General features: G+C 36.4%; 1 protein-coding gene across 1 annotated transcript in view; it reads left to right on the forward strand.

The window, feature by feature from the left end:
- Tmeff2 (transmembrane protein with EGF like and two follistatin like domains 2) overlaps positions 1-15939 on the forward strand; it is a 269110-nt gene that overhangs the window by 11858 nt on the left and 241313 nt on the right. The window contains exon 4 of the mRNA XM_004660244.2: positions 4579-4605. Within this exon, the coding sequence (XP_004660301.1) occupies positions 4579-4605 (27 nt within the window). The remainder of the gene's footprint in view (positions 1-4578; positions 4606-15939) is intronic.

Raw genomic sequence — 15939 nt, forward strand, 5'->3', positions numbered from 1 at the left:
AATGCCATAAAGAAAGGGAAGAGGAAATGTACTTTCAACTTCTCCTTAGTTTTTCCAGTTCCCCCCTTTTGTGTAGAGGTTGTTATGCCTCAGCAATATTGACTGATGGTGGAGAAAGGGGGTTGGTTGGCACCTGCTTCAATAAAGCAATGCTTAATACAGAACTGGCCAAGGTCTCATCATTACTTATATTAAGGGAATATTGCTCTCTCATGATAGTTATCCTTAATGACAAATGACTTTCTATGAAGGTGTTCTGAGAATTTGAGTAACCTAATCATATTCAAGAAAACTAATGGTGTAATATGTAAAGTTTTTATTTTATTTTATTTATTTATTGAGAGTGAAAGAGGCAGAGAGAAGAAATGGGCATGCCAGGGCTTCCAGGCAGAAAGAAAGACAGAATGGGCTTTCCAGGGCTTTTAGCCACTGCAAACAAACTCCAGACACATGTGCCCCCATGGGCATCTGGTTTACATGGGGCCTGGAGAATCAAACCAGGATCCTTTGGCTTTGCAGGCAAATGTCTTAACCTCTAAGCCATCTCTCCACCCCCATATGTAAACTTTTTATGAACTTAACGAGAAAAATGATATCAGAAAAATAATATTTTATTTATGTCCCCTTGTATAGTAGATATTTTTATTTTAAGATACTATTTGAAAAGTATGTGTTTGGTAGCTGAGGTAGGGTTATAAATGAGCACAGAGAAAAGTCTCATGTTCCATAAAAGATTATCTTTAGCCTGTTGAAAGTGAGCAATGAATAGAATTCTGTGGTACACTGATGGCTACCAAAGTTTCTAAATAACAGAAGAGAATTGGTACCACTTCTCAGGGACAGTGATATAAGCTTTGTTGCTATTGTTTTTGTGTTGTTTGTTAAGCAGTCTTTTCTCCTAACTGATTCATTGCCTCAGGATATGAGGGACCTTTCTGGAAAATGGTCAGGAGGCAAGCTGGACTGTTGCTTCACTTCCTTAATTGGCAGAACATACAGGTCATTGCTGCTTGATCTTGTGCTGGGTAAAAGCAGCAGCAGCAGATGTGAGTCCACAGCAGTGATAGCAACTCACTGTGGCACTTTCAGAGTAGGGGCAGGAGAAGCAGAAAGAGTACCAAGCACAGATGATGAAAACCATTACCCAACCACACCAAAAGAACCAAAAAAGGAAGGAAGGATGAAAAGAAGGAATGGTGGAACAGAGGAAGAGAAAGGAGGAAGGAAGAAAGTAATGAAGGAAAGAAAAGGACATTAAGACAAATGGAATCTTTGGCTCTTTCAGGAAGGCTATAGGAAAACATCTCAGAGGCTGAAGGGAAGGGCTTGCTTACTCATCATCAAGGGGCCATAGCTGTGTTCCTTGCACATCACCTAGTGAAGACCCACAGCAGTAGTCATAACAAACAGACCAGGAGTTAGAGTTACAGCCAGTGATGTTAGATACCAAAATTTCTGTATTTCTGGCCTCCATGTTCTTGTCAGTACACACAATCATGCTCGCTGGATTCATTCAGTCTTTCATGCTAGTCCCTGATGCACTGGCATTACTATGAAAATAAATACTTAGCCAAGTAGAAAATTTAATCACAATTGAAGAAGCTGTCCTTACCTCATTTGCATGCTTAGATTTTGGCAGGATTTAATTAGTCAGGCAGTTTGGCTAAATACATCTTCTGTTGACTACTGAATCTAAAAGGGTTTTGATCTGAGCAGTGATGGAGAGACCAAGTGATTTTTGATTAACCAGGTCTGATTGTAAGTAAATTGGGGCTCTTTTTTCATATTTTTTCATAATTTTTAATTTTCTTTGTCAGTTAGTGGAGGTGGAAAACTGCTTTCAAGGAATAGAAAGACAGAAAATATATAGTTTATCATTATTCTATGCCACTGAGCTTACAAATCTGTTTTGTCCAGAATGTGGTTTCCTACTGTGCATGCTCCCCAATGGTCCCACTATCAGATTAACACCTTGTCTTGTCAGAACTGCATTAACAAAAACCAGGATTTGAGCCCGACGGCATCACTTCTTTCTCGGGTGTTTCTGTCTCATTTTATCTTTAGTAGGCTAGTCATTTCTGGTTTGCCAAGATGACTCATCCTATAATTGAGCAAACATTAAAGCTTCCCATAACTATTTTATAATGATGATATTGACTTCAGTGACCATTTTCCCATCTCTTGTTCCTTTCTTCCATAGCTATTTAATTTGGGTCAACTAAAACACTAATTGCATTAAGGACCACTTCTCTTGAAGTTTAAGAAACATGTGGTAAATGCAAGCCAAACTACTAGTACACAATTTCTTTTTCTGGTATTCCCCAGCTGTGTGTGGTTGTTGGAAAACATAAAGATGAATAGGCAAGAGGTTTTCTTAATATTTTAATCATTGTGTGCCAGGCAGAGCTTATAAGTGTAAAATAAGCTTCAACATAGCCCAATGGAGTTTGCATTACCACACACATTAGACAGGAAGTATCACCTTAGGAAGACTGAATGAGAATTCTTGTGTCATCTGTTGAACAGGTGTGTCACATAGAAATACAGAAGGATAGACCATACATTGTACTTGACTTCCAGTTTATGGTCTTTGTAGGAAAGGGAAATAAACTATACATTCAGCTAATATGTAGACAAGATGCATTCACTCTAAAATAGTGCATCCTGTGATTTAGTCCTTATGAATCAGATGATACTGAAATAAGCTTTCAAATTAATTCAAATACAGTCAAGTCAGACTGTTCTTGTGAAAGTACTTTAAGAGGAAACACTGAACATTAACTATTTAAATGCTGTTCTTTCCTAAAGAAACCATGTTGTGCTGTACCCTAACAGGGTAGGTTGAGTTGTCAGGAATATGATCTGATACAAGGCTGAGTGTTTCAGCCTTACTGGATATGTTTTTATTAAACTGCTAAATCATAGGATTATAATCCTTCGCTTATTTCTATGTGTGCTAAGCAGAGTTTTTACTATAAATTGTTTTTAATCCATTAGCTTGCCTTTAAGGAAAGAGTGTGCTGGTCCAAAGATACATCTCCAATCCAGTAGCACCCAATCAATGAATTGACATTCTGATATCTTCACAGTGTTAGACCCTATGAATTTAGTTATGTGAGTTACAACTAAGACTGGCAATTTAACTGCTGTTCCCTCATGATAGTGTTAATGCCATAACAAGAGGGGCCTTTGGGGAGGTTCCCATTTTCCTATGTATGTTGGCCCTCTGTTGATTTTCATATGCCAAACCACTCACTGTAGTCTCTTGGCAAAGTGTCATGGAAGTAGATAAGTAGAAGATATATTTTATACTAACTGGGCTAACATATCAAATGCAAATGCATACAGGTGGCATTTGATGTGTGTCCTGAACTTTGGATAAGGTTTAATTGTGGGATGAGAGCATACCTGATAGAGAATATACATATTGTCATATTTCCAGCACTAACTGAAATTCATATAATTAAATAGAAAGCAATGAAGTAGGAAGGCAGTGAGATGATAGTGTCTACATAGGAACTGATGGAATCTTAATGGTTTGACTCAAAGTAAGAAACTGAGTACTCTTAGAAACTTGAGTTCTCAGACATAGACAGTCTGACTAGGGGTAAGTGCATGGACAGGAGAGAGGGGGAAGTAGAGATTCCCAGAAAAGGGTGATGTTTTCTCTGTCATCATCTCTCACTGTGGAGCCAATTTTGAGCACAAGGGCAAAAGTTAGGCTTATTTTTTTACTCACTTAAAAACAAATACTTATTTAGTTGAATATACCATAACCCACAATTGTGGCATTTGTCAACCTATTATCCACTATATAAAGTGGATATTTTAAATGTAGTTTGCAAGAATATAAGTCTCAGTTATGAACTTGCCACTTGCATCATACTGTTTAATTTCTAAAACCTGATTGTTTAAAGCATTTCATTTTCAATTTTTTATCAAAATATACAAATTAAGCCTGATCAAAATTAAAAAGGACAAAAAAGAAATTAGAATGTGAGGAATGTTATATAGTCAAGTTTAAGAATTTTCAAAATTTGGATAATATCTGTGTCATAAAATTTAAGAATAGAAATAATATCTTGTTGTATTAATTATATTAATAGAAATTAGTTTGAATTTATACGGCTACATGTTATCAGATGAAATATTAGTAATTTTTAAAACCAATGATGTTTCAGTCCTAAGAAGATAAACAAGCTGTGTTTGGTGCTGCATGCCTATAATTCCAATTCTTGGGAAGTGGAGACAGGAGGATCAGGAGTGCACTGTCATCCTCCTGTAGGCAACTAGTTCCAGGCCAGCAGGATACAAGATTCCCTGTCTCAAAAGTCCAAACCAAACAAAAAAGAAACTAACCTTGATTGTTACAAAGTCATATTTTACCAGGCGTGGTGGTGCACGCCTTTAATGGCAGGATTTAGGAAGCAGAGGTAGGAGGATCACTGTGAGTTTGAGTCTACCCTGAGACTACATAGTGAACTTCAGGTCAGCCTGGGATCGAGTGAGACCCTACCTCAAGAAAAAAAAAAACAAACAAAAAATAAGTGAATATAAATTATTTTTTTCTCTTTCCAGATGCAGGATCGGGGTCTGGAGATGGAGGTAGGAATTGATTATTTTCTAAATTTGAAGATTAGAATGAATGTTTACTGATGCATCTTCCCTTATAGATATCTGAGACAAATTTACATTTTTAAGCTTAGAAAAGGACAAATAAAGGAGAAATTCTTTTCTCTTAATTAATCAACTAAATCAATATATAATGCAAATTATTTGGTCCAGTTGTATATTATACCATGTCCTCATGTAGTCTTTCTTGCTTGTTTATTTGTTTGTGTGTGAAGTAACTTTAAAATAGATATGCAAACTGCTCAAACTTCCTGATAGACGCTTACAAGTGTTTTAGCAGAACAGAAAGAATTCATTGGGACAGTGTTTAACTATGACAGTTGTAAAAGACATAATATTTCTCTCAATTACCAAGTACAAATATTAATAGTTACATGAATTTTATGTATCAGGATTTTAATTTTAATTCAAAGGCATGGTAGTTCATGGAAGCAAAAACTAAACATTGCTTACTTTGGGAAACATGAAAGGTTTATCAAGATGCTTCATGTAATGAAAGGGTTAATTGTAATAAGCTGTTCCTAGAGAACATAGAGCAGTCCACTGGCCCACATATTCTTCCACAAAGCTGAGCAGGGTTTGAAACTATAACATGCAACCTGATACCACATCACAGAACAGTGGGAAGCTCCTTCATGTTTTGACAGATGTCTCAGAAATTAACTTCTCTGGGTGATAAATATGATATTCTCAAGAAAACTTCCCCAGAGGCTTGAAAATAAGTAACTCTTGAAGCATAATACCAGGACAAGGAAATGCCTCAAGGGCATGTTTCATCATTGAAATATTAAGAAATTGGTCCATTTTGAAAATGTTGCTTTGTAGGAAGTAGTTTCTGTGCCAGGTCTGTTCAGTACCAGTCCTGAGGTGTGATATGTGGACTCATTTGGCAGGTGTTGTGTTGAGATTGAAATGTTCCACTGTTCACCCAACAAGGCTTGTTCATTTCCTGGCATCTTGTAAAAGGAAACAAAATAATTCTCAGAACATAGAATATCTTCATTTACATTTCTGTTAAATTTTCACCAGACACTTTTTCCTACTTGAGTCTCATATCATATCATGCATCATTTCTTCTTTTTGGAAATAATAACGTGTTTTCTGTTCAGATACTGTTACTGAGTTTTCATTCATTATCACATGCAAATGAAAGTGAAGTCATCCCCTTTTCTTGTCATATTTTATATTGAAATCTTTGGTTCATTATGCTCTGCTATGATCTGGATAGGGTTGTATTTTAAGGGGAATAATTTTCATCTCCTGAGTATGACATTTATAACTTACTTCATAACCAATAATGCATCACTGAAAACCACTTTCTTTTCCTTACATAAAAACATATATTTTTACTCTTCTGTTGTTGTTGCCATTGTTATTATTTTTAAATTTGTATTTATTTGAGAGAGAGAAAGGAGAAGGTAGAAAGAGAGAGAGAAAACAGGTACACTGAGGCCTCCAGCCACTGCAAACAAACTCCAGACTCATGCACCACCTTGTACATCTGGTTTACATGGGTCCTGGGGAATTGAACCTAGGTCCTTTGGCTTTGCAGGCAAGCACCTTAACTGCTAAGCCATCTCTCCAGCCCTGTTCTTATCCTTTTTGTGACTGGATCTCATTGTGGCCTTGAACTTGAAGCAAGCTACTGCTTCTGCCTCAGCCTCCCAAGTGATGGGATTGTAGGCCTGAGTCACTGCACCTGGAAAAAATACTTCTTTAAGAGACATTCACTTAAAAATATAGGACATATAATAAACTTTTGCATTCTGAGTTATATTATTTATTTAGTTTTCTGCAAAATTTAACAACATGCATAAACTTAAAAAATTATTTTAAGTATATTAGAAAAAAAGTTATACAGTTTTATCCCCTTACCCCTGCTCCCATTTCCCTGGGGGCCATCTGCAGTGGGATTATGGTGTTCACTGTAGGGTTAGGTTCATGAGGCCTCAGTCAGTTCCTGTGAGGTAGCAAGGGGAGGAGAGGCTGTGCCTCAGTTCTTCCTAGGCCCTCTGAGGCTCTTACAATCTTTTTGTCCTCTCTTCTACAATGATCCCTTAACCATGGCAGACCTGTTAGTAGTCTGATTTAGTGTTGAGTTCTCTGTAGTCTCTGGATTTCTGATTTCATAGGTTTTGATTGATCACCAATTCTGTCACTTTAAGGCTGGGTAGAAAGCGATATTCATGTTGCAACTTCCTCTGCATTTTTTCCTGGACCTGGGCAGATGTGTTATAGTAGGTGCATCTTGTGGTGGGCAGTCGGCTATCTTCTTCTCTTATAAGTGGGTCTCAGCTCTCCTCCGATTTCTCTGTCATCAGTAAAATAAAACAGATTCTCCTGACAAAAGCGAGAGAAGCTTGGGTTAAAGGCGGTATGCAAAGTTATTTGAGAGATTTTTTGGTGTGCAAGCCCACTCTTCATCACCAGAGAGCAATGGTAGCTTCTCTCTGAAATATGATTTTCCTAACTATGACAATCAACTTGTTTCCAGTACCAGATATAAATTGTTTCCCACTGTTCAGGCCACATGCCCAATGAATGAACAGTTAGTTACCTACAGAGGCTGTGTGTCACCATTGCAGAATTGTATATGTCTTGTCCATCTACTTGAGTTTGGAGTCTGCAGGGTCCCCTGCTTTTTCATGCTGTTGGTTACTGTTGTCCTCCAGTGACTCCCATAAGACTTTCCAGCATTATGAGGGCTAACCTGTCATTTCCAACATGGTATTCCAATGTCCTATGACTGCAGCTTGTGGTGTCTTCAGCAGTAGGTTCTCACCCTTTAGCTTTAGCAGGTAATCAAGTGTTTTGACAATTGCCTACATTGTTTTGGGGATCTCAAGGGATTTCCTGGTCAACAGCTTACTGTGGGAAGCAGCCCAATTCTGGGTTTGGGATACCAGCCAGAGTCAATGGTTTTAAGGCTAAGCTTTTCCCCCCTTCTGTCTGGACTGTCCTCTCTTACCCTGTATAGGTGGTTATATCTTGTAGAATGCTAGCCAGATGAGGGTTGCTATGAAACTCATTTGTGTTGTGTTAACTTTTGTGTAAGCACCCCCACAGAGCCTCCCTGCACCCATCCATCCAAGCCCTTCTCACCCCTAATATTCTGTCCCTCCACTAACCTGTCAGGTTACTTCTTCTCTCTCTTATCCCTATTTCTTCTCTCTCCTGGTCTCATTCTGGTTTTATGTCCATATTCCTGGTGCTCACTACTGTCTGCACTCATCTCCAGTTGATCCCAATTAGGAACTGCAGATGAGAGAGAACATGCAGGGCCTGTCTTTTTGTGCCTGTGCTACCTCATCTAGAGTGACTTTTTTCTAACTACATTTTCCTGAAATTTTCATTACTTCATTTTTTTTTACAACTGAGTAGAATTCCATTGTGTAAATCAACCACATTTTCATCATCACTTCATCAGTTGATGGTTATCTATCTGGGCTGATTCCAATTTCAAGCTATTGTGAATAGAGCAGCAACAAACATGGTTAACTAAGTAACTCTATAGTAAAGAATACAGTCTTAGTTAGGTGTGGTGGCACACGAATTTAATCCCAGCACTCAGGAGGCAGAGGTAGGAGGATTATTATGAGTTCAAGGCCAGCTTGAAACTACAGAATGAGTTCCAGATCAGCCTGGGCTAAAATAAGACCCTGCCATTAAAACATAAAATAAAATAAAATAAAATAAAATAAAATAAAATAAAATAAAATAAAATAAAATAAAATAAAAGGCAGGAGAGGTGGCTCAATTGCTGAAGATATTTGTTACCAAAGTCTCCCAGCCCTCATTTCAATTCTCTAGTGCCCATGTAAAGCCAGATGCATGAAGTGGCACATACATGTGGAGTCTGTAGCTACAAAAGTCCTTGGTATGCCCATTATTTCCCATCCTTCCCTCCTTCTGTCCCTCTCTTCCTCTCTCTGGTTGCATATGAATAAATAAAGTATTTTTAAAAAGAATACAGTCTTTAGGATATGTGCCTAGGAGTGGTATAACTGGATCAAGTGATAGACACAGCTTCATCTTTTTCTGCAGTCACCACACGGATTTCCACAGTGGTTGTACGAGTCTTCATTCCCACTAGCAGTGGATAAGGGTTCCTCTTTCCCTCAGCCTTTCCAACATTTGTTGTCATTTGATTTTTTTGTTTTTTATCAATGTCATCCTAACTGAAATGAGATGAAATCTCAGAGTTGGTTTGATTTGTGTTTCTCTGATGACTAAAGATATTGAACATCTCCTTAAGTGTATAATGTCATTTGTATTTCTACCTTTGAGAATTCTCTGTCCAAATCTATACCACATTTTTGATTGGGTGATTTGATTTTTTTAATTTACTTTTCTAGGTTCTTTGTAGATTCTAGATATTAGCCCTTGCCTGAGGAATAGCTGGTGAAGATTTTCTCCCCTTCTGTGGTATATCTATTGACTCTTTGATGGTTTGCTTCTCTGTACAGTAGCTTTTTCATTTCTTGAGGTTCCAGTGGTTGAGTGTTGATCTAATGGGGTCTTATTCAGGATGTTTTTTCCTATGCTTATATTGTAGTGTCCTCCATATATTTTTCTTGTTGTTTCAGAGTTTCAGATATTGTATTGAGATCCTTAATCATTTAGAGTTGATTTTAATGCAGGGTAAGAGAAGTGACTTTAATTTTATTACTCTATATGTGGTCATCTAATTTCTCCAGCAACATTTGTTGAAGAAGCTGTCTTTTTTCCACTGTGTATATTGGGCCCCTTGTTAAAGATCAGGTTGCTATAGTTGCTTGGATTTAGAGAAGGGTTTTATATTATTTTCCATTGATCAAAGTGGCTTTTTTTTTTTTTTTTGCCATTACCATGCTATTTAGTTAACCTGGCCTTGCAGCATGTCTAGAAATCACGTGTGGTGATACCTGCAGATGTATTTCTTTTGTTGAGGTTATTTTTGGCTATGCAAGGCCTTATGTTTTTTTCATATGCATTCTGAGACAATTTTTTCTATCTGTGTATTTTGTGGAATTTTCATTGGAATTAAATTACTTTTGATAGGATGGCTATTTTTTACAATGTTAGTTCTTATAATCCATGAGATTAAGAGGTCTTCCCATCTTCTTGTGACCACCTCAACTTCTTTCCTCAGTATTTGTATGTGTTCTTTGTACAGGTTTTTCACATCCTCAGTCATATTCCAAGGTATTTAATTTTTTGACTATAGAAAATGGGACAACATCATTTATCTCTTTCTACATATATTTATCTTTGGCATATAAGAAGGCTATTTATTTTTGTATATTGATTTTGTATCCTATTACTTTACTGAAAGAATTTATCACCTTTAGAAGATTTTTTGGTGGAGTCTTTTGGACCAGTTATATATAAAATAATGTCATCTACAAATAGGGCTAGTTTGAGTTCTTCCTTACCAGTTTGCATACCTTTTATTTATATATCTTGTCTTATCACTTGAGCTTAGATTTCAAGTACTATGTTCAAAATCAATGGTGAGAGTGGGCCTTCCTGTCTTGTTCCAGAACTTAATGGGAATGCTTTACATTTTAATCTATTTAGTGAGGACCTTAAGTACATTATAAATAGCCTTCATGATGAAATATCATCCCTTAATCCCTAGTCTCTCCAGTGTTTTAATCATGAAGGGATATTATAATATGTCAAAGTTCCTTTCTGCAAGCATCTGTTGAAATAATCATGTTGACTCCTGTGATTCAATTTATTTATGTGGTGAATTGCATTTATTGATTTCTGTATATTGAACGAGCCCTGCATCCCTGATATGAAACCTACTTGATCTAAGTGGATGATGCTTTTGATGTGTTCTTGAATTGAGTTTGCATGGATTTTATTGATAATTTGTATGTGTAAGTTCATTAGGAATATTGTTCTATGATTTTCTACTTTTGTTGCATCTATGTCTGGTTTAGGTATTAGAGTAATGCTGGATTCCTAGAAGGAATTTGGGAGTATTCCCTCTATTTCAGTGGTGCAAAATAATTTGAGAAGTGGTTTTAGTTTTTGACTGAAGGTTCTGTAGAACTCAGCACTGAATCTATCTGGGGCTGGTCTTTTTTTGTTGGGAGATTTTAAATTACTTTTTAAATTTCATTAGAAGTAATAGATTTGTTTAGGAAGTCTGTCTTTTCTGATTTTAGTTTTAGGAGGTTATATGAGTCAAGGAATTCATCCATTTCTTCCAAGTTTTCTAATTTTTAGAATATAGGTTTTTGAAATATGTCTTAATGCTTCTTAAGTTTTCACTGGTATCAGTTGTAATATCTCCATTTTCATTTCATTTTTGCTGGTTTGAGTCTTCTCTTTGTTTTCTTTGATTAATTTGGACAGTGGTTTATCAATCTTATAGTTTTGTTTGTTTGTTTGTTTGTTTTTTTGAAGTACCAGCTATTTGTTTCATTTTTTAATTGTTTCTTTATTTATAATTCATTGTTTATTGCTTTGATATTGATAATTTCTTTCTGTGTAGTACTTTTTTTAAATATAGTTTTAAATTTAATTTATTAGTTTTCTTTTCAGCAAATACAGGTAGTTTGGTACCATTGTTTAGGCTCATCCATGACCTACACCCTCCCAATGGCCCCTCCTTGTTGATGTAAATGGGTCATGCATTATGGAGTTAGCCCACAGTTATTGGTACGATAAATGTCTCTGCATATCATGACCCAACACGTGACCCTGACATTCTTTCCGCCCCCTCTTCCGCAAAATTTCCCTGAGCCATGTTGGGTTCATTTTTGGTCTGCTTCAGTGCTCAGGTATTGGGGGCCTCTGAGGCTCTGGTTCTCAGATTTGGTAGGAGTTGATTTTTCTCTGTTTTGGTCTCCTTCCCTTTTGTGTTAGTATCTGGTTCATCAGGAAAACAGGACCCTTGCTTGTTTCGTCAGTTTTCCTTAGTGTGGTAATTTTGGGCTTGGACTTTTCTTATCTTTCCTGTGCCTTCAAATGGCTATGTAAGTTATTTGTTTGAGATTTCTTTATTCTTATAATGTAAGCATTTAGTGCTATGTACTTCCCTTTTAGAGTTGTATTCAATATGTCCCATAAGTTTTGATATGTTATGTTTTCATTTGTCATTCAGATTGATAAATATATACCAACTTTTAAAATTAGGGACAGAATGGAAGATTGGCTGGATTTTCTTTATACCAGCACACCTGTAACTGTGCTAAAGAGTGCCACTAATTTTAATTTTATTTAAATTCTTTAAAATGTCAAAAATGTAGTAACTAAAATTAAATGGTATATACAAATTCAGTTCTTAGTTTCCTTGGGTTGTATGTAAAATATATTTAACTTTCTTGCCTCTATAGTTAGACAGAGATCCGATAACCAAGGGGGAAAAAGGTTCTAGGTTCAATTTTCTTTAATAATAATGAATGGTTGAATAAATTACATTGTAGGATTTTTAACTTTTTTTTTTTTGCCAACTGAACAGTTATAGCTGGCAATTTTTCTCAAAGATCTTCAGAGGACATATTGTCAATCACATGTTCATTAAGAATTGGGTCATCTTTGCAAATACTTTGGAAGGTTAATGATTATGTTTATTATTTCTTATTTAAGAGAAAGTAAATTTAATGCCCAAGTGGAATAGTGAAGTAAAGAAGAGTACTTAGAAAACATTTACCAAGGATAGCTATTATAGGTGAAATTATTAAAACCTCAAAGCTATGATTATTTAAAATTACAACAACATTGACCTTGGCCTATAATTTTTCAATGAATACTATAGTAGCAAAATTAAACATGATTATTTTAATTTAATTTTAATTTAAACCTAGCCCATTTACACAGGACTTATCTGTCATTTAGTGCATTAGACAATATTGTTTTTACTACAAGTAAAATGGATATAAGGGGCTTGGGTGGTTAAGGAAACTTGATGCACAAGCATGAAGGCCTGAGAGGGTCTGAGTCTGATTCCCTAGGATCCATGGTAGTAGTTGGGCATAGCCATGTAGATCTGTAAGCCTATTCTGGTAGATTGTCTACCCAGACAATAATTGGGGCTGGCTGACCAAAATATAAATGATTGAATGAATTAACAAAACAAGCAAATATGTAAATAAGTGAAGTGAAAACAGCCTCTCTTCATTCAGTGAATAAGGCACTGTAGCTCAATGAAATAAACAAATGAATGAAAAGAAGAGGACACAAAATGTTTTCATTTGGCCTCCACATGTATACACAGAGTGTGTACATACAGTACAGAACCACACATACACACCAAAAAGAAGGGGGATGGAGAGATTGCTCAGTGGGTAAGGTCCTTATCTGCAAAGCCTAATGACACAGGTATGGTTCTCCAGTAACCCACCTAAGCCAGATTCAGTTTGTTTGTAGTGGCTAGTGGCCCTGGCACACCCATTCTCTCTCTCTCTCTTTCTCTTCTCCTCTTCTCTCTCTCTCCCCCCCCCCCTTCTCCCTCTTTCTCTTTCTCTTCTCTCTCTCTATCTTTGTAAATAAATAAATAAATAAACCCTTTTTTAAAGACTCTTAAGGCTGGAGAGATGGCTTAGCAGTTAAGGCATTTTCCTATAAAGCCAAAGGATCCCAGTTTGATTCCCTAGAACCCACATAAGCCAGATGCACAAGGAGACACATGCATCTGGATTTTGTTTGCATTGGATGGAGGCCCTGACATGCCCATTTTCTCTCTCTCTCTCTCTTTCTTTCTCTCTCCCTCCCTGTTTCTTTCTCTCTCAAATAAATAAATAATAGGAAATATATTAAAAGAGTCTTAAAAGGTGTTTTATGAAGTACATTGGATACATTTTATAGGACGTTTTAATATTTTAAACTATTGAACTTTTCATTCAGATGAAACTTTTCAAGTTTACTGCGTCTCCATTATGATCTCCATGTGTGCGTTTGGTCCCGATCTGCAAAGTGATATGGAATAAGCATTGAATACCAGTGTTAAAGTTTGGCTTTTCCTACTTCGGTAACTGTATCTCCTTCTTTTGCTTCTAGGAAAACTTAAAAAATATATCTTTACAGTGTTCCTTTTGTATACGAGACCTTTTGTTTAGGGAATTTTGTGTGCAAATAAAAAGTGCTTGGTTGGAAATCCATCTAAATCAAGTTTGTTTTCTTATTAAGTAGAAGGTCTGTATGGACACATCATATGTGGGAAACATCATTCCCCTCCTCCCTGTCCCCACTCCACTGAGGGCCCTCCTTAGTGTGATTGCTGGTCTTCACCATGGAGTTGTGGGGAGAGTTGTGAGAGCAGCAGTCAGTCATGGAGAGTGCGAGGGGTGGTCAATGCCTCTGGATATTTCCTCCCTCCCGTGGCTCTTGAATTCTTTTTGTCCCCTCTTCTGTAAAATTCCCTGAGTCTTGGTGGATGTGCTTTAAGTCTTATTTAGTGTTGAGCTCTCGGCAGCTTCTGGATTTCTGCTTTGGTGAATTTTGAGTATTCTCAATGTCTGTCTCCATCATCCTGGCCTAGGCTGTCAGGCTCCGACTAAAAGTAAAACAATCAGTAAATCAAGATTTTTCATTGTCTCACACTTGTAACCAACTGTAATTAACTGTGATGTGTGCTGTAGGTGGGTGATAAATGGACCAAACTCCACAGAATTTGAAAAAGCAATAAAAAGAATAGGATTAGCAGCTCAAGTGCTTATATGTATGCCTATGGAGATTTAGAGTTGTAAATAAGAAAATGGTGTGTGGGGGGAAGGAATAATAACCTCCTGTCTGCTCATGGAGTTTCTTAAGCAACAAATACTGCAGGAAGAAAAAGAACTGAAGCCTCCTCTGAAGATCCTGGAGTGTGTGGGTGACTAAAAGATCTTTTAACCCTGGTTTTTCTGAGTCTTTTAGTCATATTATAAAGACAAAGATTATGACTGCTTTCCCCCTGTCCTTTTGAAAAATGTTTCTGAATTTTTTTTACATTTTGATTAGATTCTAAAATGTAGAAACAAGTATACAAATTTAAAGCCACATAGTAACTACTACGATATTTGTAGATGTGTTATCTTGTACTTGAGACAGAATCCACAATTAAATCTTAGTAACATCTTATGAGAGATGGTGTGACATTTATAGAGTAATACATATCTAAGTCACATAGCATGAACATTTTTTAGAAGGGATAATAGATCACTTAACCAATTTATACCATCTATACAATTACACATTTCTCAGAGAATTTTATTTTGTTGCTTTGAGACAGTGTCACAATATGTGGCTGGCCTCAAACTCATGGTCTTCCTGCCTCAGCCTCCCAAGTGCTGTAGTTACAGGTATATACTACCACTCAGCTTTTTAAGAGAATATCTTTAAAATATAGTTAATTTAATTTATATACTTATCTGAAAGAGAGATAGAAATAGGCAGGTAGAGAGAGAGAGAGAGAGAGAGAGAGGGAGGGAAGGAGAGAACAGGCACACCTGGGCCTCCAGGCACTGCAAAGGAACTCCAGATGCATGCACCCGCTTGTGCATCTGGCTTACATGGGTTCTAGGGAATCAAACCTGAGTCCTTTGGCTTTGCAGGTAAGTGCCGTAACTGCTAAGCCATCTCTCCAGCCCCAAGAGAACTTTTTAATAGATTAATTTCAGATATATGTAGCAAAACAGCTGAAATTTGTATTATTTGTATAAAGATTACCAAATTATTCAGGTTATTGGTATTATGAAAACTTTGGTACAGAAAGCCAGTTGATATATTTACTTTGTGAAAAAAAATCTTTGCAAATCATATTTCTTTAATGTTCCAGAGAATTCCACAATTAAAAGATTTACACTATACACATTTTGGACAGAATAAGAAAGGATCATATTACACCAAATTATAAATGTTCGTCTCTATCTCAAATCATGTAGATTGTTAAAACCTGGCAGACTATTATAAGAAGTTTGAGAACTTGAAATTCATTTTGTTAAAAATCTTTTACTTTATGATATGAATTGGTTGACAAAATATTTTATAACCTGGCTATAATGGCAACATTTTTGGAGCTATAATGCCAATTTAGACAGTGTTTTTTCTAAATATAAATTCTCTGCCTACAATGGTTAAAAAAAAAAATGTGATTCTAATATTGAAAATACCCTTTACAGCAATAAAATGTTAAATATACTGGAGATAAGAATAAATGGAACATTCATTCCCTAAATTTTTTTGTAAGGCACAGTAACTTTCATTTCATAATCCTGAACTCATCTACATCCTGACCAGGTTTTTGGTGGTACCTTTTCCACTTTCTTGTAGCAGTCAGGTTTTGGCAAACAATTTGTTTTTGTTGTCCTCCACTGGGTTCACCGTACAACC

Source organism: Jaculus jaculus, chromosome 4 (genome assembly GCF_020740685.1).
Source record: "Jaculus jaculus isolate mJacJac1 chromosome 4, mJacJac1.mat.Y.cur, whole genome shotgun sequence".
NCBI classification, from domain to species: domain Eukaryota; kingdom Metazoa; phylum Chordata; class Mammalia; order Rodentia; family Dipodidae; genus Jaculus; species Jaculus jaculus.